The sequence below is a fragment of the Ovis canadensis genome, chromosome 10, assembly GCF_042477335.2.
Source record: "Ovis canadensis isolate MfBH-ARS-UI-01 breed Bighorn chromosome 10, ARS-UI_OviCan_v2, whole genome shotgun sequence".
NCBI lineage: Eukaryota > Metazoa > Chordata > Mammalia > Artiodactyla > Bovidae > Ovis > Ovis canadensis.
The window spans coordinates 89,158,397-89,181,817 of NC_091254.1; the positions used below are offsets into that span (position 1 = coordinate 89,158,397).

At 43.1% G+C, this 23,421-nt stretch overlaps 1 protein-coding gene and 1 long non-coding RNA gene across 10 annotated transcripts in view; one reads left to right on the forward strand and one right to left on the reverse strand.

Moving 5' to 3' along the window:
• DOCK9 (dedicator of cytokinesis 9) overlaps positions 1-23,421 on the reverse strand; it is a 288,392-nt gene that overhangs the window by 53,957 nt on the left and 211,014 nt on the right. For all 9 annotated transcript variants that reach the window (XM_069601936.1, XM_069601934.1, XM_069601930.1 and 6 more), the window contains exons 28-37: positions 21,468-21,614; positions 21,189-21,272; positions 20,123-20,234; positions 16,322-16,500; positions 15,964-16,077; positions 13,866-13,986; positions 9,682-9,815; positions 7,505-7,619; positions 2,539-2,605; positions 647-694 (exon numbers count right to left, since the gene is read on the reverse strand). In XM_069601936.1, the coding sequence (XP_069458037.1) occupies positions 647-694; positions 2,539-2,605; positions 7,505-7,619; positions 9,682-9,815; positions 13,866-13,986; positions 15,964-16,077; positions 16,322-16,500; positions 20,123-20,234; positions 21,189-21,272; positions 21,468-21,614 (1,121 nt within the window). The remainder of the gene's footprint in view (positions 1-646; positions 695-2,538; positions 2,606-7,504; positions 7,620-9,681; positions 9,816-13,865; positions 13,987-15,963; positions 16,078-16,321; positions 16,501-20,122; positions 20,235-21,188; positions 21,273-21,467; positions 21,615-23,421) is intronic.
• Positions 1-23,421, forward strand: part of LOC138446686 (uncharacterized) — a 37,758-nt gene that overhangs the window by 8,977 nt on the left and 5,360 nt on the right. Inside the window, exons 2-3 of the long non-coding RNA XR_011259512.1 lie at positions 19,710-19,922; positions 20,756-21,296. This is a non-coding gene — a long non-coding RNA (uncharacterized lncRNA). The remainder of the gene's footprint in view (positions 1-19,709; positions 19,923-20,755; positions 21,297-23,421) is intronic.

Sequence of the window (23,421 nt, forward strand, 5' to 3'; positions counted from 1 at the left end):
CCGACTCAGCGCGGAACCAAGGGGCTGGGCATAGGGCAGTGAGGGTCTATGACGCTCAACAGAGCGCTCTGGTCAGGCGACGACAGGGCACACACGGCTTACTCAGGAAGAGCGGAGAAAAGGCTCAGCTGGAGAGATGGTATTGGTGGCAATCCGAACAGATCGGAGATGGGCTCAAACCTTCTTTCATTATGAAGCAAAGAGGCTGGATTGAGAAGCTAACGTCTTGGGAGCTGGGAGGTAGAATGGTAAGAAAAAAACAAAAAGAAAGGACCTTTTGGGAGTGAGATGGGAAGAGAGATCATCGAGGAAGGAAAGAGAGGGAGTGAGAAGACACAGCCAGAGGAAGAGAAAGAGGAGAGAGAACAGAGCTCGAGGGAGGGTTTGGAAGGAGCTGCGGCACCAGGCCGCGGAGGAAAATCTTTCCAAGAGCTTCGCCTGAGACAAAATGAGCCAGACGGAATGCAGCAACGCCGGCGGGCGAGGCCGCCAGGTTTCATGGCAGCGATCCAAAGACCCACCAACTGTCTTCATTGCTGTTTGTGAGAATTCCAACTGCCCATCACCACAGAGGACAATTCCCACACTTTCGGGTCCAAATAATACACAGAATGATACAGCACGCCACACTAACCCCCCACAGTACCTGGCGATATAGCGCTTCCCCATGTACTGGAACTGGTGCAGGCAGACTCTGTGGGCAGGATGAGAGCTCATTAGGGGAGGCGACAAACTACCGGGGGCAAAATCACTGCTGACATGTCACTTTATTTAAATGCACTTACAGTAACACGTTCATTCAATAAGCTCTTACCTATATTACTGGCCCCTTACTTCTGGTTTCCAGAAATTCTCTGCAAGGTGCCTTTAAACCCAGAGAAGGTGATCAAACTCAAGGCAGGCCCTATGTTGTGCTGCTATCAGAACCGTAGAGGATGGTTTGAGCAACTCAGAAGAAAGGCCCAGGAGGGACAGGATTGACTCTGACTTAGAGCTTGGACACTTACTCTACGTTTGTCTTGGAAGTCACAGTGAAAACCCCATGCACTGCTCCGAGTTGCTTATTCATCCTCGTTCAACCTAAGGAGCTTTCTTTTTTCTTTTTTTTTTCTTTTTTCTTTTTTTAACATCATATTTTTTCCTTTTAGCAAGACAACATCTCTTCATTTTATTTATTTATTTTGGCCACACCACGTGGTATATGGGATCTTAGTTCCCCAACCAGGGATCAAACTAGTGCCCCCTGCATTGGGAGTATAGTCTTAACCACGGGACCACCAGGAAAGCCCCTGGAACTTTCTTTTTTGATTCAAGTAAATGGACTGGTCTCTTACAGACATCAAGTATGTTTTTTGTTGTTGTTGTTTATTTTACTATATCCATAACATTGCTTTAACAAAATCATATATTTAATTAGAGGCAGTTAAAATAATATCTAGGAAGTTCTTCTGGTGGTGAAGCTTATCTCACATGTGACAACTAATATCTTTGTTAAGTATCAACAAGATATAATATCTCTAATATTATCTATATTAGAGAGGAAATGGCCATGAATTCATGAATCAAGGCCATTAATTCCAAAATGCACAAAGCTTTGACCATCACGGATTCCCACCCAAATTCATGCAAACACATGGGGTAGCAGATCATGACCCCAACTGGCAGGCATAGAGCTACATGTGAAAGTCACTCAGTCGTGTCTGACTTTGTGGCCCCATGGACTGTATGGTCCATGGAATTCTCCAGGCCAGAATACTGGAATGGGTAGCCTTTCCCTTGACCAGGAGATCTTCCCAATCCAGGGATCGACCTGCATTGCAGGCGGAATCTTTACCAGCTGAACCACAAAGGAAGCCCATGATTTAACCAATTACTGTGAACAATCACGGTATTGAAGAAATAAGTTCTTAATGCAAAAACAATAATGTGCTTGACTGTGGGGGTGCTCCCTGAGACCCTACTGGGTGTTACGGAATATACTCTCTATGAAAATTTTTCAAAAATCCAAAAAATCCTGTATTTGAAAAACCATCTGGCCCCACCGGTTTTGGATAAGGGATTGTGGATTTGTGTTTCTAAAGATAAAAAGCTTAAAGGAAAAAATAGAAACTTAAAGAGATCAAATAATATAGACTGTATTTAAGATATCACTTTTACTTACTATGTATTTTTAAATTATAGCAATTTTTCTGTCTTAGTTACTGCATCTGCTTAAGTTAGAGTCAACTCAGAAATGTAGCATCCACCCAATTCAGCTAACAAATGTTGTGTTATTTTATTAAAATGGCTTATCCACACAAGTAGCAACCTCCCATCTATAATCATCATATATGTAATAATTTAGGGCTATCACTGTCCTCTGGGCCATGAGTTCCTGAGACTGGGTGTTGGGGTCAGCTCTAGGAAAAAGAGCTTAACTAAAGATAAGTGTGGATATGACCATACATTGCATTCCTGGTTCAACAACATAGTATTTTTCACACCTCTTAATTAGCCAGGAAAAATCGACAGTCAATGAGCAAAGACAAAACTACTCACTCTGATATTGTAAAAAAATCCATAAGTTCAGCTGTTGAGGCCTTGTTCCAATATGTAAACAAAGCATCTGGAAAGTAAACATGTATTTGGTTAGAATCAGGATGCTTATTTTCTACATATGTAACATGGGAAGAGACCTGAGTGTAGGCCTCCAAACCCTCCCAGTCCCCTTTTATAACTGATTGAAGGATGAACTACGGTGACCACTCTATACCAGATGACACATACAACAGCTTAGTCAGTGTAAAGAAGCTACATTTAAACACTTGAACTTTAATTTCATCATGCATCATCTAACCTGACATGGTACATATTTTAATTTATACATGATTTGCTCTTAAATGGGTTAGAAAATTCAAAGAATACATTGTGGGCATATAATCTAAAGGGAGTTTCACTCTTTACCAACTACAGAATCCCTCCCTAGTAGAGAATCTCCTGAAAATTTGTACATAAGTAACCCCTTCCCAACACACACACTGAAATGGAAACATGAATCCTATGTGCCCTGTTTCACTGAGTTTTAATTCAACAATAGAGCTTCGATGCACTATAACAAAGTGACCAGGTCCCCAACTGACAGAAGTTTACTTGTTCTTCCCCTCAATTTTTTGCTATTATAAATCATGCTTCAGTAAACATGGGTCTTTGCACACTTGTTCAACCACATCTATAGGACAAATTCTTAGAGGCAAACTAACCGTGTTAATGGTTTGTACGTTTAAAATTAGACAGATACTGTCAAACCACTTTCTGAATAAGCAGTGTATGAGAGCTCCTGTTTTCCAGCCCGATGGTACAATCTGTGCTTAAGAACCTCGCCTACTCTTTATCACAAGCAACTGGGCACATTTTCAGTTAAGGCAAACCCTACAAATTCACTTACAGGAAGCAATCATTATCTGTGTCTGACCCTTACCTGTACACACAGTGTTATCATTTGGGAGTTAACCATTTTTACATTGTTATACTTTACATAGAAGTTGAGACATGTGTTATAAAATTTCTCTTAGGGAAAAAGCCACTGAGTCTTTGGGGCCTGAGATGAGGGAGTGGGTGGCTGCAGAGAGGCTGAAGGCCCACAAAGATACACGGCCGTAGACTTCTATTCTATGTGGTCAAGAGCAGTGACGACAGGTGGGAGAAGCGGGGGGATGCATAGCAAGTAGCTGTTATGCACCAAGCACTGCACTGGGTCTCAAGACTTCACATGTGTCCTGTCATTGAATCTTCACTGTGGTCAAGGCAGAGTTCCCATTTATAGATGGACTAACTGAAGAAGAAGTAAAGAGCCTCTTGATGACAGTGAAAGAGGAGAGTGAAAAAGTTGAGTTAAAACTCAACATTCAGAAAACTAAGATCATGGCATCCAGTCCCATCACTTCATGGCAGATAGATGGGGAAATAGTGACAGACTTTATTTTTGTGGGCTCCCCAAATCACTGCAGATGGTGACTGCAGCCATGAAATAAAAAGATACTTACTTCTTAGAAGAAAAAGTTATGACCAACCTAGACAGCATATTAAAAAGCAGAGACATTACTTTGGCAACAAAGGTCAATCTAGTCAAAGCTATACTTTTTCCAGTAGTCATGTATGGATGTGAGAGTTGGACTATAAAGAAAGCTGAGCGCCGAAGAATTGATGCTTTTGAACTGTGGTGTTGGAGAAGACTCTTTAGAGTCCCTTGGAGTACAAGGAGATCCAACCACTCAATCCTAAAAGAATTCAACCCTGAATATTCATTGGAAGGACTGATGCTGAAACTGAAGCTCCAATACTTTGGCCATCTGATGAGAAGAACTGACTCACTGGAAAATACCCTGATGCTGGGAAAGATTGAAGGCGGGAGGAGAAGGGGACGACAGAAGATGAGATGGTTGGATGGCATCACCAACTCAATGGACATGAGTTTGAGTAAACTCCGTGAGCTGGTGATGGACAGGGAGGCCTGGCATGCTGCAGTCCATGGGGTCGCAAAGAGTCGGACATGACCGAGTGACTGAACTAAACTGAACAGAGGCTCAGAGATGCTAAGCAATTCTCCCATTGACCAGCAGGGAGAATGCTGATGGAATGGAGATTTAAACCAAGTGCACCTGATTTTGAAAGCCACGTTTGGCCTCCGAGACCAGAGGGTGGGTCGCAGAGCTTCTATTTCCTGGGGGCGAGGTTTAAGTTTAGAATCCAGATAGACAGACTCTGGTTACCGAGGCTGGTCATCTGGGTGTGGTGGGAACCTAGGGAGTTCCTGGGATGCTGAGAGCCTCTCTGGGTCAACTTGCAGACCTCTGAGACCCCTTCCCCAGGCATATAAGAAACAGAACCAGCTGGCAAGCCGGGCAGTACCATGGCGGTCTTTCCTTACTCTGGCTGTTGGGTGTGTGGGGGGTGCGGGGAGGCAGAGCTAAGTTCTATTAAGGAGGGCAAGTGAAAGTGAAAGCCACTCAGTCGTGTCAGACTCTGCGACCCTACGGACTACACAGTCCATGGAATACTCCAGGCCAGAATACTGGAGTGGGTAGCCTTTCCCTTCTCCAGGGGATCTTTCCAACCCAGAGATCGAAGCCATGTCTCACGCATTGCAGGCGGATTCTTTACCAGCTGAGCCACCAGGGAAGCCCAAGAATACTGGAGTGGGTAGCCTATCCCTTAAGGAGGGAGGAAGCACAAAAAGGAGCAGAGGGCAAGTGAGGGGGCCTGCATGTACAAGGTGCTCATTAAATGTGGGATAAAGCAAGGAGATTGGTCTTGGGTGTTCGTTGGAAGGACTGATGCTGAAGCTGAAACTCCAATACTTTGGCCACCTCATGAGAAGAGTTGACTCATTGGAAAAGACTCTGATGCTGGGAGGGATTGGGGGCAGGAGGAGAAGGGGACGACAGAGGATGAGATGGCTGGATGGCATCACCGACTCGATGGACATGAGTTTGGGTAAACTCTGGGAGCTGGTGATAGACAGGGAGGCCTGGTGTGCTGCGATTCGTGGGGTCGCAAAGAGTCGGACACAACTGAGAGACTGAACTGAACTGAACTGAACTGAATTGAAGGAGGGAGTGCTTCCTCCCTCCTTAAGGGATAGGCTATCCACTCCAGTATTCTTGGGCTTCCCTGGTGGCTCAGCTGGTAAAGAATCTGCCTGCAATGCGTGAGACATGGCTTCGATCTCTGGGTTGGAAAGATCCCCTGGAGAAGGGAAAGGCTACCCACTCCAGTATTGTGGCCTGGAGAATTCCATGGACTGAAAGCAAAGAACAGCCACAGAGCTAGTTACACAGCTGATTCTGATTGTCTGTCTGGTAAATTATTCTGTAGGCAATTTCTCTCCCACTTCCCATTCCATACAGAAAAATCAATGCTTGGTAGACATTAGGATTTAAATGTGAAAATTGAAATAATACAGCTTTTAAAGAAAATACAGAAGAATATCATCAGAGCCTGAGAGTAGGTACAGATTTCTTAAATGAGACACACATAAAGAAATTCTAGTTATAAAGGGGAAAAATTACACTTGACAGTAATTGATAAAAGAGAACATTCTATAACTATTTTTAAGAGGTTGTTGCATTTTAAAAATATTTGCCTGGCCTTACAAAAGGCTGACTTTAAAGGCTATACTTCTTGTATATTTGTTTTTTAAAAAACAGTGATGTTCTAGTTATGCATCATATTTAATATTTGAAATGTAAAGTATTTTAAAGAAAATCTTTAACAAAGGAAAAGCAGGATTATAATGCTGGCTAAAACTTGCTACCATGATGAAAATTGAGAAGTTCTGACTGAATGGGAAGAAGTTCAACTTTCTAACTGAAATAGTAGAATAAGTGCCCAGTGCTTTTATATTTGGTCATCATTCGCCAAAAAAACCCCCAAAACTTGTCTATTTGTTTTTTTAAAAAATAGCTGTTTATTTGTTTTTTTTTTAATAGCTATTTATTTGTTTTCTTTTTTTAATAGCTATTTTAATGTAACATGCCGACAGAATAAGATACCCCAGTTACAAAGCATTTCAAGGACTGGCACGCTACTCCTAACCTCTGAACTACAGTCAGCTCTTGGTGCTGCTGAAATGGGCACTTGATAGAAAAGAAACACTATCTGCAGGCAGAAGTGCCGTTCCCTGGATGCTCGAGGGCCATAGCCTCTGCCACCAGACAGGCGGGCTTCAGGTCTCCAAAAATGGCATTTTCCTTTCAGAAGAGTTCATCTTCTCTCCATGACCTTAATGGAGTTCACAGAACACTTTCTGATTTGTTACAGGGAAAATAAGAAGATTTTTTGGCCAAGATAAGAATTGACATTGTACCATTGCTTATACCACACTAAATCAGAGTTGCAACTGTCTTGCCATGGATGTTCACAAGCTTCACAAGGTGCTGATAAAGCATTAATGGTTGTGGTCATTTCTGTTTTAAGATGGGGTCGTCAAGCCCTTAATCAGAAACTCAGCCTACCAGGACACCACTACTTCCATTAGAAAACTAAACGCACCTCACTTCTAGTTAAAGCCAGGAATGCGGCATGCACACGCTCAGGTCGCTGACACTACAGTCTCTAATTCAGGAGACTGACCAATAAAATTAGGCAAGTGGTCCATAAGCTTGTTTGGACAAATGATGCTTAATAAAAAAAAAAAAAAAAGCTCCTTTCATTTATTTGCTTCTGTCTCCTCTGGCAAAGACGTATGTCTGAGTTTAATATAAAATTTTAAAATTCACACTTTAGAACTTCACACTTCACACTTTAGAACTTCTTTTTATAGAATATAGTAATTAATGAAAATAAATGTCCAAATTAAGACTTTCATTTCTAGTACATTTAGTTAATTAACATGTATTTCAAACAAGAGAGAGAAAAAAAAATCCATTTAAATCCTTAAACCCTCTCTACCAACTACAATTTTTAAAGGATAAACCGAATACTGGTACAAGGAAAGTAAAACAGATTTCTTCATTTTTTTACCTACCGTCAGACATGCTTTTTAATATGTAAAGGAAACACATCAGCAGGCTCTTAATCTCAGACTGGTCCAGTTTGTCACAGCGAACGACGGAATTTCCCAAAGTGCCACTTTGTTGGTGCTAAAGGAGGAGAAAATGCAGGTGACTTTTCTCCTTTGTTACAAGTAAAACAAAGTTAGGTTTTCACTTTTCTCCCTTGGAAGAGAAAGATTTTCAGAATTTAGTCAAATCATGTAGGTTGGCAGGTGTCCATGATTTGCCCACAGGCACATCGTCACCACACACACACACACACACGTGCTAATCCATGGGAGTGCTGTCTTGTCTCCTTTGCACGCTCTCCCAGGACAAGGCAGAAGGCACGGACCTTTCAAACTGAATAACCACAGTCGTGGTTACTGGCTTAGTTCTGAAATGCCAAGGAAAACTTCATGCAGAAAAGTTGATGTGCTAAGACAGAACGCAGAAATGATGCTTCAGAAGACACCGCCAAACCAAGTGCATCCTCAGGAGCATGTCAGTGGCTGAAACAGCAAATTAAGTCCAAGGTGCTGCTGTGGATCGGCCACTGAAGCCTGGAGCTGAGTCATGGTCATTCTGTTACATTCTAGAGCAGCCTTAAGGGAGGACCACGGGCAGGGGCCTGATAGGAGCAAACAGAGTCATCTCAGCCCAGCAGGGCCAGAGGCCCTGAACTGATGTATCATGCCACGATCAGCTCAGCGCAACAGTGCACACTGCACACAGCCCAGGGCACAGGGCGAGGGCAGTTTTGCCACCAGGCAGCAGGTTCACTTCCAAACTATTCACATTAAAAAAAAAGAACAAGAATCTTATCTCATTAAAAGAGAACACAGGAAATTAGAAAATCTTCAAAGTTATAATTCCAATTGGAATCAGGAATTTTTTTTTTCCAAATACCAAGCAGAAAGATCAGTGAAAAAAATATTTTGTCTTTCATTTCAATATTTCATTCAAGGCATTGATGGGCAATTGAAAAAATATATAATTATTTTTCAATTCAGTTCAATTTCAATTCAATAAATCATTTTTCAATTTATTTTCAGGCTCAATTAACAACATACATAAGTAGTTCCATCATAGGGAGGAACCCGGTGCCATCAGTGGCAAAGCTGCAATGCGGGGGCACCCTGCCGCCCACCCACTTCCTCAGCACCCCTGGGAGAGCTCAGGCCTTCTCCCAGCGGGGCCTCCTCCGGCAGAGGTGGCAGTGTCAGGAGCGAGAAGTCCACAGTGGCCCGGTGTCTCCTGGCCGGCTGGTCACTCTCCTCCTCCTCCTCTCCAGTACCGTGGACGACACAAGCCGAGTGCCTTCTGAGCAGCCTCTCCCTCTACGCAGGAAGGCGTGTCAGGGTCAAGGGAAAAGTTCGACAGGTCATGACCCCTGCATAGAGATGTCTGTATGGCTCCAGGACCGTGGCTGAGCACCATCGGGGAGAGGCCAGACCCGCAACCCCATGGTAAGGTTACGCACCTGATTCCAAGGAAGGATGGCCTCCACATGTTTGAGAATTGGGAATGCATCCCTAAGTGGGTCACCTGTTGACCGATACACGTGCTTGCCTATAACTTGAAATAACTTAGGAAAATAGTGGCCAAGGTGAGACTCATCTATCATGGTTCCAGGTCTAAACCTAAGTTTTATCCATTTGCACAAAATTCAGAATAGTTTTTGTTATTTCAATAAAAATAGTTCAATATGACCAGATGTGTTGTGTTGGGGGCACAGGGTGAATAGAGTGATTCCCAATAAGGATTTATCCCTGAGTCATCCATACGATCAATTAATCTTTTCTGGAGCCAGCTTTGGATCCAGGGCCCATTTGCATGGGTAACTGCGTTATAAACGCTGTTCTCTTTCACAGACCGTGGGGATTCTTACCAAGTGGCATTCTGATTTCCCTATCTGTCTAAACTGCCAGAACCAAAGTGCTCATTGTAAACACTGATGAAATGCTAGAACAGGAATAGAGGGGTGCAGGGGACGGGCCCCACGCTTAAACCATACTCTGACCGACTACCCCAGGTTTAACTGAGTTATTTAAGAAAGAAAGGAAAAAAAAGGGTCCAACTTGATGAACATGTGAACATGAAGCATGCCTACTTTGGGCTGAATCCATTAGTTATAAGAAAACACTTAAATTACCAGAAAGGAACTTACCTTCTCCAGGGAATTGCTCTTCTCACTATTCCTTTCTGGAAGGCTGTTCCCGGAATCTGTGCTTATGAGGGAGCCTCTTGAATCAGCATTTCTCACGCTATTGATGTTGGGAGTTGAGTTCGCATATGGAGAAGCTAAACAAAGGTCAAGCCAAGACCCAGATTTGGTGAGACAGAACAAAATAAAGGTAAGCCCTCAACTTTAAAGGAGACTGCTTTTAGGGCACTTGTTTAAACCTGTTTTTTCTGTGAGGAAGTTGGCTCAAGACTTTTATTCAGTTACCTCTCCTTTAAAGAACTGGGCCACATAGCGTAAAAGCAAACTTGAGTCTGGAACATTCTGACATAACTATCAATTCACTTATGAGAAACCACCTTGGATTGCTCAGACTGGGGGAGAACGTGCTGATTCAGACTGGGGTAGAATAAAGACTTCAAAAAATTAAAAAGATAAATCCACCTATAACCATCAAATTAAAAAAAAACCCAAATCATGCAATAAACCCACTGTACTCAAATGGCATGCCCAGGAGCCCCAGAAAACCCCGAGGGATGTCATGGGACATTCTCATTTTTCAAGGAAAACACAATGACATCAGTTGGAAACCGTAGTTTTAACCTCAGACTGCTACATTCCTTTCCATGATGTTATATCTCTCTGAAGTGGGGTTGCTGTGATAAAAACCAAGTACTGGGTGAAAAAACAGTGTGGAACAGGAAATGAGAATGCCGGTGAGCAATGTGATTTCAAATGTGAGAAGCTGCGCAGCGTCCAATAGGTACATTAGTAAGAATAGGCCCCATTAGTAAGAACTGTGGTTATTAAAAATAAAATTTTTTTCTTTAAATTTATGTATATAGGTTTCAAATGCCTCTTAAGTTGTTAGGTTAAACATACTTATTAAGTTATTTGGCCTTAAGTACCTAATAAACAGAACCACTTGGTGTTTCTTTTGGCCTGGGGATGCCATGAAAAAAACCACTCTGATAATGAGGGTGCTGTGAACTGAGACTGTTTGGGAATCTCTGCAAAAAACATTTACGAGCAGAGACGAAATCTACCTTGGAAATAAAATTTGTGACATCTGTGAGGGGAAGAAACAAAAAATAGCATTTTAAGGCAGAAGTCAGCCCCTACCTCGAGACTATGGAATTTTAAAAAGTACTAGATTGACTTCCTGCTTAGATAAGATTTCAATAAATCACATAATTAAAAATGACCCTCAGACTTGGTTCACTCTGAGCTGAACCAAGAGGCACGCTCCCGGCAGAGAGGCCTCCTGGCTGTGCAAACCACAGAAGACCCCCAACCCCATGCAGCAGGCTGTGAGCATGGCCCTCTCGTTCCCAAGCTGCCTTCACATGAGATGCCTTCACCTGGCACCTCGGGACAGGCACGCCCTTCTGGGTTTCAGCCTGCCAATTAGCTACCGTGGACTGAGACACCTCTAAGTTAGCCCACCCTCCACCCCCAGGCTTATCCACCATCCCTAAAACTGATTCAGTGTGTTAAGTACATCAAGGAAAGAAGGGTCAAGAGAATCTGAAAACATAAGTGAAGGCGGGAACATGTAAACCACGGGCCACCAGCAGCATGACTCCAGGACAGGAACTATGCAGGTCAAAACGCTATGAAAAAGCAGTAAGTCTTTTTCTGTACTCAGAAAAGAGACATGCGCTGTGACCAAATTATAGCTATCGGCCTCCTAATATAACCGGACTTCATATTTAATGTAGAACACAGAGCTCAGGGGAAAGAGACTCTTGGGAAAGTAAAATTAGACCCTAAATTCTCAGAGTTTTAGGCTCAATTCCAGAACAAGAGTCCTAATCTAAGGCAAACAGATGGAAATGCAATAAATCAAAACCAACAGGCTTAGTAGAACCATGTTCCTGTTGTGTGTGTTTGTCTGTATTTAATATCCTGGCCTGGTGCATAGTGCATAACTTTTCATAGAACTTTAGTTCAACTCTCCCCTCTTTGGTACAGACAGCAAAACGCAATACACTGAGTAGGTGGAAAAAAGAACTCTGAGCCTAAGAATGCATGCCTTTTAAAATGAATGTAACCTTACAGTAGTTTTTATCCAGGCGATGAATTGGTTTTAGAAATTTTCATGCACCATGTTCCAAAGGCATTAAAAAAAAAATTGCTGAGGGTACATCCTCAGTAAGTGTGGAAGGAGAATCTCCTCGAGATATGGAATTCCTTGGTAAATAAAAGAAGAGGTAAAGCTACCAGAAAACGACTAGCAAACCCAGTTCAAAGGTGGGGGCTTCCCTGGAAGGCATTTCTAAAAGGAAGTTAGGATTACAGTGTTTAAAGATGGGGGTTGAGGAGAAGGTGGGGTCACAGATAAAAGCCCGAGTATAAATAAGTCTGCTGCGGTGAATTCCCGTGAAAAGTGGATCCAGATCTTAAAATTCAAGAAAGAATGAAAAAGACAAAATTAGTCTCAAGTACTTTTCATAACTTCACCATGAACACAGAGCAATTGAAGGCCATTTATGCCACTGAAGTTGTGCTGAAGACACCCCCACGGCTCAGCTCCATGTTCTCAAGGAATCCCAAACCCTAACTGGGCGAATGTGGAACTGGAGAAATCAAGCCAGAGTCAAAACATCACCTCATTCTAGTTTCACCATTTTTGCAAAGCCTTGGATCCTACAGAAATGCTGGTCAGAGGGATCAGAGAGTTAAGATTTAGGCTGTGGGACTCATCTGACTGGCTACTAAGAGCCTATCACAAAGCATGAATAACACTGAAGAACTGTGCTTGTTACAATGGCAGGCAAATAACAACACTGAGGAGTCTACCTTGCCAAGCTCTGCAACACTGAACTAGCTCTTCTTCCCTCACCAGGACTGTTTTTGAAATGTGGGCACAGGATGAAGAGGCCAGCCATCTCGCCCTTGCAACTGTAAACGGTGGAAGTCTGGACCCAAGGACACAATTGTCTGACTTTAAAGCCAGTGCTATGGACTGCTGCAGACAGAGCCAGGAAGGGACCCCTTCCCACTCCCAGAGAGTGGCTGGTTGAGTGGTCAGCGTGAGAGCCCCAGGAGGAAGGCAGTGGAAATGCTGTGTGCCAGGCTCTGCGTTCTAGATGAATTAACTCATTTCATCTTTACGGTGCCAAAAGTGAGGTAAACAGAACTATGAAAAGTACACATAAACATAAGCAAGATGAAAGACTGGTATGGGTGTTCGAGGATAAATCTGAGCACTGGTGTGAGGTTTCCAATTTTACAGTCTGGCCAGTTTCGTTGCCTACATGAAATAGCATGTTAGCAACAAGAACAACACAAAAGCTAAGGACATAAACTCAGAATGAACAATAAGCCTGCAGATTAATTAGATAAAAGGACTGCCCTTTTATTCTGCCCTGTGGGTTAATTCCATCATTGGGTGGTCTGAGCACTAGCCACAGTAGGGTGCTTCGTTTATCCAAACTGTGGTGTAAAACAGAGGGAGAGATAGAGACAGCATCAGCCTGTGAGTGTCTGTGAAGATGTATGTATATTTTTATACCATTATCTTTATGAAGGAGCTGGCACATAGTCTCAATTAGTCAGAATATTAATCAGTACATTTCTCAGGCATTTTTTTAAACGGAAAAACTACTCAGTTTGAATCTTGAATTATGCCATCTGTTTTCCTCCCCATGGGGGCTGCTCTAACATTAGTTTAGATAGAAAAAAAACATTCTAGGAAAGAAGATTTTAGAAAACTGATTTCAGCATTGCATTTGAGCCATAAACCAGTAACTCCTTCAGGAATTACTCTCTCACATTTCATCTAAATCGTTAACACTACAAATAAACCCTAACCCCACACACACACCTGCAAAGATTTTTTTCTCCTAAAAGCATTAACAATCTAATTTGAAGATTTAAAATGAAAAATTAACATGCATTAAACACAAAGCAAACAAGACAAATATGCAATTAAGTGTCCTATACTCAGAATTCCTGCAAACTGGGGATCTTTATTTCAGTGTAGGGTTGAGGGGCAAAATAAGAGCTGAGGGGCAAAATAAGAGCTGAGCAGCAAAATAAGAAAAAGAACACGTGAAGCAGAAACTCAAGACTTCAAAGTTCTGATCTGAAAGCTAATGGACGACTGGATTAAAGACATTTTCTGAATGCAACTAGTCAGAAACAGGTCAGAGTCCGAGCTTTACCAATGCCAGAGATGGCGCCAAAGAGGTCCTTGTGCAGGCTGGCGTCCAGCGCGCCCCCAGACTTCTGGGGCGTCACTAACGGGTTCACTGCTGGCAGAGCGAGGGAGTCTTCCTTCACAGTCTGTGGAAGGGAGAGAGAGACAAGAAATCATTAAAGATGGTTTCAAAAGAGTCACCGACTGCTCTTGGGAGTGTGAGCGTGAGTGGGAGAACAGGGCAGAATGGCCTGGCCTGCCCGTCACGTGTGGGTGGGAGGACCAGAACAGAGCCTGTGAAGGGAGGACCACGGGGGCGGGTTGCAGCAGGAGTGGGGAGCGCGGGGCACTTTAGGCCTGGCGGGCAGAGCAGCCTTGGCCCAGGGAGTCCTGTCTTCCCCTAGGAGTCTAGCACCTTTCCCTTTCCACAGCTCGGATACCCAGCATCTTTCCAGATTATTCCAGCAGGTTTCTTTCTTCAGAAGAAGCCTCAAGTGCTCTTTCTAACTGGAACGTTGGTTTCTCTCTCTCTCATCAGAAATCCTCCCAAAGGAGCCAATAATGACCTCACAATAGTGGAGGTGAAAACCTCTGCAGGTTAGGCGCTTCTTGTGAACTCCCAAGAAATTGTGTTCATTGTGAAGTTGTGTCATAACAGAGATTATACTTGGGTGGAAGCCAGAGAAAAAGATGGTGTTCACGTTTCTCAGGGTTGAAGGATTACAGAGAGGACCCTGAATTGCTTATTCTGATTAGAAAAGCAGACAGATTTAGAGAACACACAGGTGCAGGGTAGAGTTGGCGAGGGTGATATGAGTGTGGTGAAGCCCATTTAAGGACAGTGACCACTCATGCTCCTTGGAACTATTGATATAAAACATGCTCTACAAATAGGGCTCCTCTCAATGCACCATCAGATAGGAGATGTACTCAGAGGAGAGAGATATAAAAACCAGGACAAAGCACCAATGTAGGAGAAAAAGGGACAGAAAAGAAACACAAGGAAATTCCCCAGTGTGTGCCATCATGACAGTGGTAAGATGAACAGTGGAGCCAGTGAAAGGGTCTAGAATAAACAGGAAAAGGACATGGAACTGCTAACCTGTCCAAATTAATGGCCGACTGTCTCCAACCAAAAGGCTTTGAGATCGTACCTGGCATCACCCTTCACTCAACTTAACTTCCAATATATCTTTAAATATCTGCATAAGGCTAAAATAAATTAAGGTGGTCAATTAGGGGAGGTGGGATTGCTCATCTTGGCTCCCCCCCAAACATCTAGTCTGATTATCTCTCTAATTTTATAGACACAAGGAAACTTAAGCCCAAAGAAGTGGCTTTTCAAAGACTCTATAGTATGCTATTAATACACCAGGACTGAGATTAGCACTGGCATCTTGTAACACACAGTTTAGAATTATGTAGAATTATGCTTTTAAAAAAAAATAAAATTCTTATCTCTATAAATTTTCCTTGGATACACAAAGATCCTGACATCTTACAAGAAAGTGAGCCATCAGGAAAGCATGGCTTTTTAATAATAAATTTTTTTTTAAGAATGATTTTTAACAAGAGCTGAAGGTTTACTGATGGACCCCATCTTAGTCAGAAATGCAATATACCAAGACTACTGTAGATTATTATGGTCTGGGGGGGCAAACAGAGTGTCCCTCCAAATGCACATCCACCCTGAACCTCAGGACGTGACCTTATTTGGAAAGAGGGTCACTGCAGATGTTATTAAGATGTAAGATAAGATGAGGTCACTGTGGATGAAATCCAAGCCCTGGTGTCCTTATAAGGATGGGACAGGATACCAGGGACATGGATGCACACCGGAGAGAACACCACGGAAGACAGGCAGAAAATGAGTCACACAGCCACGGCCAAACAGGGCAAGGTTCCAGGCAAGCACCAGTGGCTGGGAGAGTGGCACAGCCCTAGCTCTTCACCCACCACCTCCGGAGGGAACCAGCCCCGCTGACACCTTGATTTTGGATCTCTGGCTCTCTGGCAGTGAAGGAATAAATTCCTACTTGCTCTGGGCCACCCCGTCCGTGGTGTTTTGTTAGCAGCCGCAGGAAACAAATGCAGGCTGTGTCTGTGTGAGTGTGCTTACGTACACTGCCAGGGTTCACCGGGAAGGGAGACACATCTCTCACGTTGATCCGCTGGACGTTCTCAATCAGCAGACCGAACAGAGGCAGGTAGAGAGTGGCTATCCTTGCCTGATGGCTCTGGAACAAAAGGTGCACAGTGTAAGTGAATCCCGGCCTTGGAGAGCTTAATGATGGACTGGGCGAGCACTGGCCAGGTCCTGTATTGGGACCCTTCCTATAAAGACGGCTGTTAGATTTTATTGCATAAACAGAGAAAGCTTTTGTGCTATTGTTACTAATTTTCTAGTTGCTTATTTCTTTGGATTACTCAAAATGAAGGTCATGTTATCAGTCACATTTCCATGCATCAGAGAACACTCACCCTGGAAGCATATCTGTCGTCAAAAGAGTGCTTTATCAGCAGATTCTTGAGCACGCTGATGGCAATCACTCGGACCTCCCTGAACTCCTGGAGGGCAGCCCCCACCTCCCTCAGTAACAGTCCCACCAAGAAGTGGTTTCTGCAGAACTCATCTGTTAATGCGTAGTCAAGCTGAAGATCTGAAATGAACATATAAACAAACTGATTTAGTTAGAAGGGATGTAATACTCTTTGAATAAAATAAAAACCAAGCCCACCCTTTCCTTTCAGGCTCCCCTGTGTGTATCAACAGGTGATCACATCTGGCTCCCACAGGCTGATAACCTAAAACACTGCTCTACACTCCAAAATGGAAACAGAGTTTAAATACAATTAAATCAATCCACAATGCAGGAGACTGCCTGCAATGCAGGAGACCCAGGTTCGATCCCTGGGTTGGGAAGATCCCCTGCAGGAGGAAATTTCTACTGACTCCAGTGTTCTTGCCTGGGAAATGCTATGGTCAGGGAGCCTGGTGGGCTACAGTCCACAGGGATCGCAAGAGAGTCGGACATGACTTAGTGACCAAGCCACCACCACCAAATAAATGCACTGGATTTTGATTATAGAAAGTATTACATCCCACATAATTATTAAGTCAGTGAATAGTTTTAGAACCAATTTTTAGAATATAGAACAGCACATTATATTACAAATGTAATTTTGTTACTGATATGAAATTCAAATATTATAGAGAAGTAATTTGTGCACAACAAACACATAACTAAAGAATAAATATGCATGGCCTATTAAAATGTTCTTCACTACATGGGTTCATTTATCTATTTCCTGGTCATTAATGCCCATATACTCCACCCAATGTGTTTAAAATGACCGAGTTAGCATATAACCTACTTATTTTGCTATCACTGAAGACCTTATTTTATATAGAATTTTCTCAAATATTCTCTTAAAACTTCTGTACCTCAAAAAGCAAATGGAAAACTAATATAAACTAGAACTAAAGTGGACAAAGCACCAAATCAAACTAGCTAAGTCATTGGCAAGCTAAGAGACAAGACTGGAAGCTCTTCTAGAAAAGAGATGCAACCAAATGTGAACTCAACTGAGGGAAGGTAGAGACAAGTAGCTAAACACCACACTCTAAAGCTGAAATAACACTTTTCCAGTAAGCTATGGCTTGGATTTAAATTCTTATACCGCATCCATTGTTAGAGGAACGTCAATGGGCCTCTACTTTGGTTTTAATCTCATGCTGGACAGTTGTTTCTAAGTCTATTTAGATTCTCACTCAATTCCTAGGAACCCTTTTCAGGACTTTCCAGAACACTCATGTCCACTGTTTATGAGTTTTAAGCACATATTATTGAAAAGGCAGTTCACAGCCTGAATTCACATGAGTCCCTTAGAAGAAAACTATTTATGGATTTAACTGTACACATGTGTGTGTGCATGTGAGTACGTGTGTGCAGAGAGGAAGGTGGAAGAGCAGGTGAGAAGGGTGAGAGGAAGGAGAATGCTAAAAAAAAAAAAAACAACAAAACCCTTATTCCTACCGGTGCAGTTATGAAAATTCATACTGAAGCTACCTGTCCTTCTAGCCCCAAATTCTGATAGTCTACAAGAGTTTGTGCAAGTCTCGGGGTATGTGAAGGCTCTCCTCACTCTGTTCTGTGGGAATAAACAACTGGGCCAGTGGGAAAGATTAGAACAGGTTCACTGCCCGATCCCTGGGCAGAAAGAGCTGTCCTGAGCACCCTGACAGATGAGAGGAAAAGACAGTCATGGTCCCCAAGGACAGGTGGGCCAGTAACTGCTGGTGGGCTAAGGGTGCAGGGTGGGGCACTGGGAGAGGCAAGGGCCTGGCCAGGCCCAGATCCAGTGACTGGCCGAGTGACTGGCTGGGAGGAACACAAGGACCCCAGCGAGGTGCTGTGTGAGGCTGAGAAGTGTCAGAAGTGAGGAGCTGGGACCAGCAGGTGTGTCTGGCGTGTGAATAGCTCAGGGGGAGACAGGTGGTGGGGCAGGGTTGGGCGGGGGATTCTGAATGGCCCAGAATGCTCAACCCTGTACCTTTTCCAATTATTACCCCAAAGTCACCTTCTCAGTGAGGCTCTTCCTGGCCACCTTATCTCAATGTCACCCACTTCCTATCCCGTTCCCTCACTTTTCCTCTCCATAGCATGCATCACTCTGACAGCCGGGGCTTCATCCTTGTTGTCCACAACTGTATCGCAAGGTTAGGTAGAGTTGGTGCTGGGCAAATATTTGCTGAATGCGTGATAACCAATGTCAGGCCATGGTCCCTATCTTGCTCTTTATAGGCAGTGTGAGCCTCTTTTGGGCATTTAAGATATTTAGGTCTCTGAATGATGCCTTTGTGTATTTCTCCCTGAATTTCAGTTCAGTTCAGTTCAGTCACTCAGTCGTGTCCGACTCTTTGCGACCCCATGAATCGCAGCACGCCAGGCCTCCCTGTCCATCATCATCTCCCGGAGTTCACTCAGAGTCGCGTCCATTGAGTCAGTGATGCCATCCAGCCATCTCATCCTCGGTTGTCCCCTTCTCCTCCTGCCCCCAATCCCTCCCAGCATCAAAGTCTTCTCCAATGAGTCAACTCTTCGCATGAGGTGGCCAAAATACTGGAGTTTCACCTTTAGCGTCATTCCTTCCAAAGAAATCCCAAGGTCACTTGATTTAGGTGTCATCAATAATTTGATGGAGAAGGAAATGGAAACCCACTCCAGTATTCTTGCCTAGAGAATCCCATGGACTGCGGGCTACAGTCCATGGGGCTGCAAAGAGTTGGACACGACTGAGTGATGAGGCAACAACAAATAGTTTGGTGGCATCCTTCCACTTTTTCTCTCCTGCAGCATAAATAATCCTGAGCACATGCAAGGTGCTAAATACTGCACTACGATAGACCCGAGAGACTAGGTGGATTCATTTGACTTACTCAGTGAGGACAAAGAAATCTCCATGAGCTTAATTCTCTTCAAATTCAGAAAGATACAGAACAGTTAATAAAGACTCAACATGCAAACATAGAAAGCATGTGAAAAGCCGTGTTGCGTGTGACAAAGGTTACTGCTACTGCTATAAACAAGGACTAGGAAAATAGTGGGAGAATACACTTTAGAAGTGAAGCAGGGTTTTTTGTTTGTTTGCTTTACTTCTTAAAGAAACCTCCTAGAGGACCTAGTGATCCCAGGAGCAAAAAACAAGACGCCTCCTGGGGATGTTACAGTAATGTGTTAGCTACAGTGAGAACAAATTCACTGGCTTTTCGTGAATTTTAAAATTGATCCAAGTACATGGGAAATGCCTAAATGCATAGCACATGTAAGCATTTCAGCAATCACTTGCATTCTTTTTTCTTTTAAAGGAGGAAGATGCAAGAAAGCAAGCGTCACACCCCACACCTACCTACAGGAGTGTCATTTGACTCCACAGCTGGTGAAAGAAAAGCTAATTCATAAGAAAAAAGGAAAAGTGAAACAAATAAAAATAAACTACAGTAAATAAAAAGGATTTCTATTGTTTAAACAATGGAATTGTTCAATGAAAAAAGAGTCACACTGCCATGATCAATAGTCTGGTAAGTTTGCTTAAAAAAAGTTAAGTTCCTATGAAGCATTTTATCAATTTTTTAAAAAAATGGAAATGAGAAAAAAAGTGACTTCACCAATGAAAAATATCAAATATTCTTAATGTCATGTGTGAACTAATTCTCTTATTTAAAATGAATGGCTCTCTTTTTGAAAAAGACTAGGATTAATATATTTAAAGATAGATTACCTTGATATCTTTGAATCCTGCCTTTTCCAAACGGCATTGGTAAATTCAAAGGAATATAATGTTCATGATTGCACACCACACGAAGAAATTCGAATTTGTATTCAAAGAGGGTCTGCAGGAAAAAAATGGTTATAGTCATAAGTTATGGATACTCTGCACAGCCTCCTAAGAAACCCCTGAGGAGTGACACTCTGCCTGTGGCTTCTTCCCTGTCTCAGGGCTACATGCTCTAGGGTACTTTACAGATTTCAGCATGGCTTCAGGGATTCATTTGAAAATGGGGAACACATTTTGCTACATAATGTTCTCCATTGACTTTTAGGGCATTTATTATTTATGCTCCTCCGACTTCAATAAAGGATTTCAGCCAGCTTATAATTACAGACCAGATTCAAAGCAAGAAAAAAATGAGAAAGGCAGACCTTTAAAATAAACACACAAGGGAAGAAACAGAAAATTCTAGCAAAGAAAGGCTGTGTGGTTCCTTCTGTTACCTTGTTAAATAAACTATGATTTGTAACAAGAATACTTTTAGTTTTGCAGCTGAGAAGTCATTTCGGGTATTGATGAGAAAAACCAACAGGTATGTTTATGTTGCATTTGGAATTACTGTGTCTCTAATATCTCACACAGGCTTCCCTGGTGGCTCGGTGGTAAAGAACCAGCCTGCCAACGCAGGAGATGTGGAATTGACCCCTGGGCCAGGAAGATCCCCTGGGGAAGGAAATGGCAACTCACTCCAGTACTCTTGCCTGGGAAATCCCATGGACAGAGGAACCTGGTGGGCTATAGTCCATAGGTGTCATAAACAGGTGGACATGACCTGGTGACTAACTATACACACACACACACACACACACACACACTCTCTCTCTCTCTCTCTCACATACTACTGTGAGTACTAGTTATTAATAGTTAGTATCTCCAAGGGAGGGCAGTGAGTAATGCCTCTGGGACTGAAAGAAAATTTTGATGTGAACACAGAGAAATAGGTGGGTATCTGGATTCACTAAGAGAGACAAAAAGAAGTGTGTAACACACACACACAGGCAGGCACACACACTACCTTAGGATCTCCAGGAGCAAAACAGCTGATGTAGTTGTTGATCTGCTTGAAGACAAAGCCTCTGTCCATGAAGGTGAAACATCTCTGTGGAGGAAACAACCCACAAGGGTAAGTATTCAGGCTGTCATGGAAAGTTGGGTTCAAATCAATGTTTACTGTGAATAAGTTTATCCTCTGGCATAAACATATTCACTGAGCACCTACTGTGTACAAGTCACTCTGCTAGAAAGAGCACATTTGGCCCCTGGTGGACGCCCTCCCCACTGGAGGCCCCCCCACCTTGATGAACACAGCCAGGCTGTGGTTGGCATTCTTGGATGCATCCGGGTTATCTCGGAACTTCTGCGTGATGTGAGGCATTAGCATAGTCACAACAGTTTCCACCGCGTGATGATAGGAGGCAGGGAATCTCTGGTTTCGCAACAGCTGAAAAGGGTTTAGAGCAAACACTGATTATTTTTTAAGTTAAACTGTTTTTTGGGGAAAAGAAATCTCATCTCTGAAAGGTACAGGCATTCAAATCAGCCAAAGTAAAATGCAGAGATTGCTTTAGAAAGCCCTGGCTTAGGGTTAAGCCTCAAGTATTCAAACTGAACACACACAGAATGGTGAATGTATGTCACTAGTTGAAACTGCTCAGAAGGAGTCCTCTTTAACTTTACATAATAATAATTTTCTCTGTCAGGAATGCATACCTAAGAAATTACACACACATCACTAAGTGATTAGCTACTACTTACCATGTGTCTTCTACATACTGGGCACTGTCCTAGATATTTTTATATAACCTTTTCATTAAATTCTTAAACACTCTCATTTTATAGAGAATCCGAGAGGTCAGGTAAATGTGTCTTCAGTCCACACAGCTAACAATAACAGAGACTCAAACCTGGATCTATTTATACGGTGAGTTCAAGGCCTGTGCGCTTTCTGCTCTGTGAAGCTGTACTGCCCCCTCTCCCACCCTTCTCCTGCTCCATAAGTGGAACAATTTACTGAGGACCTGGAATGGGAAGCAGGCTGTACTGGATGGTCCATGCATGCATATCATTCTAACCCCAGAGCAGGGGGTGTTTCCATCCCTATGTTACAGACGAGAGGAAACTGAAGCTTGAAAAGATTCAATAAAGAATACTAACTGACCTTTAATATCCTTCTTTCCCTTCTCCCTTTTAGTGGCAGAACACCAGGGTTTGACAGGGACACATGGCCTCCCAGCTAGAGGCTACATTTCCCAGCGTAACTTGTGGCAAGATAATGGTCATGTGACTCATTCTGGCCAATGGGCTATAAGAGGAAGTTATGTTGCCTTCCGAATCCTCCTCTTTGCCACTTCCTGGAATGTGGGGTGGTGGTGAGCCAGCTTCTCAACCATGCAGACAAGGATGCTACCTGGGCTGGATAATTGGATAGGAACGTGAGTCCCCAAATGACCTTGCAGGACAAGCTTCCCGTTGTTTGAGCTGCCTATGGCTCATAATTTTCAAAAAGAGAGAAATGAACCTATTGTCTTATCAAAGCCACTATTATTTTGGCCTATTCTGGAGCAGCCAAACCAGCATCTTAATAGCAAATAAACAGTATTCTGTAAAACTAGAACCGGAGCCTAGGTATTCTGGTATGAGAGCATGCATTATTTTATGCTTTAAATACCAGAAACTATAGTGAAATTTTGGAACTCCAGCTTTACAATAATCTCAGTTCTCCCACCAATAACAAGAAAATCTTTGTAAATGTACACAAACTGAAGAATCCAGTGAGGGAAGGATCAAGTCATAAGAATTGGAAGTTTATCTACTTTCAAAAACAGAACAGTAAAATCTGAAATTCCGAAAGGATTTTGTTCCGTTCTGGCAAACCAGTAACTCTAGATTCTGAGGTGTCAGTTCAGTTCAGTCGCTCAGTCGTGTCTGACTCTTTGCGACCCCATGAATCGCAGCACGCCAGGCCTCCCTGTCCACCATCTCCTGGAGTTTACTCAGACTCACGTCCATCAAGTCCGCGATGCCATCCAGCCATCTCATCCTGGGTCGTCCCCTTCTCCTCCTGTCCCCAATCCCTCCCAGCATCAGAGTTTTTTCCAATGAGTCAACTCTTCACATGAGGTGGCCAAAGTACTAGAGCTTCAGCTTTAGCATCATTCCTTCCAAAGAAATCCCAGGGCTGATCTCCTTCAGAATGGACTGGTTGGATCTCCTTGCAGTCCAAGGGACTCTCAAGAGTCTTCTCCAAC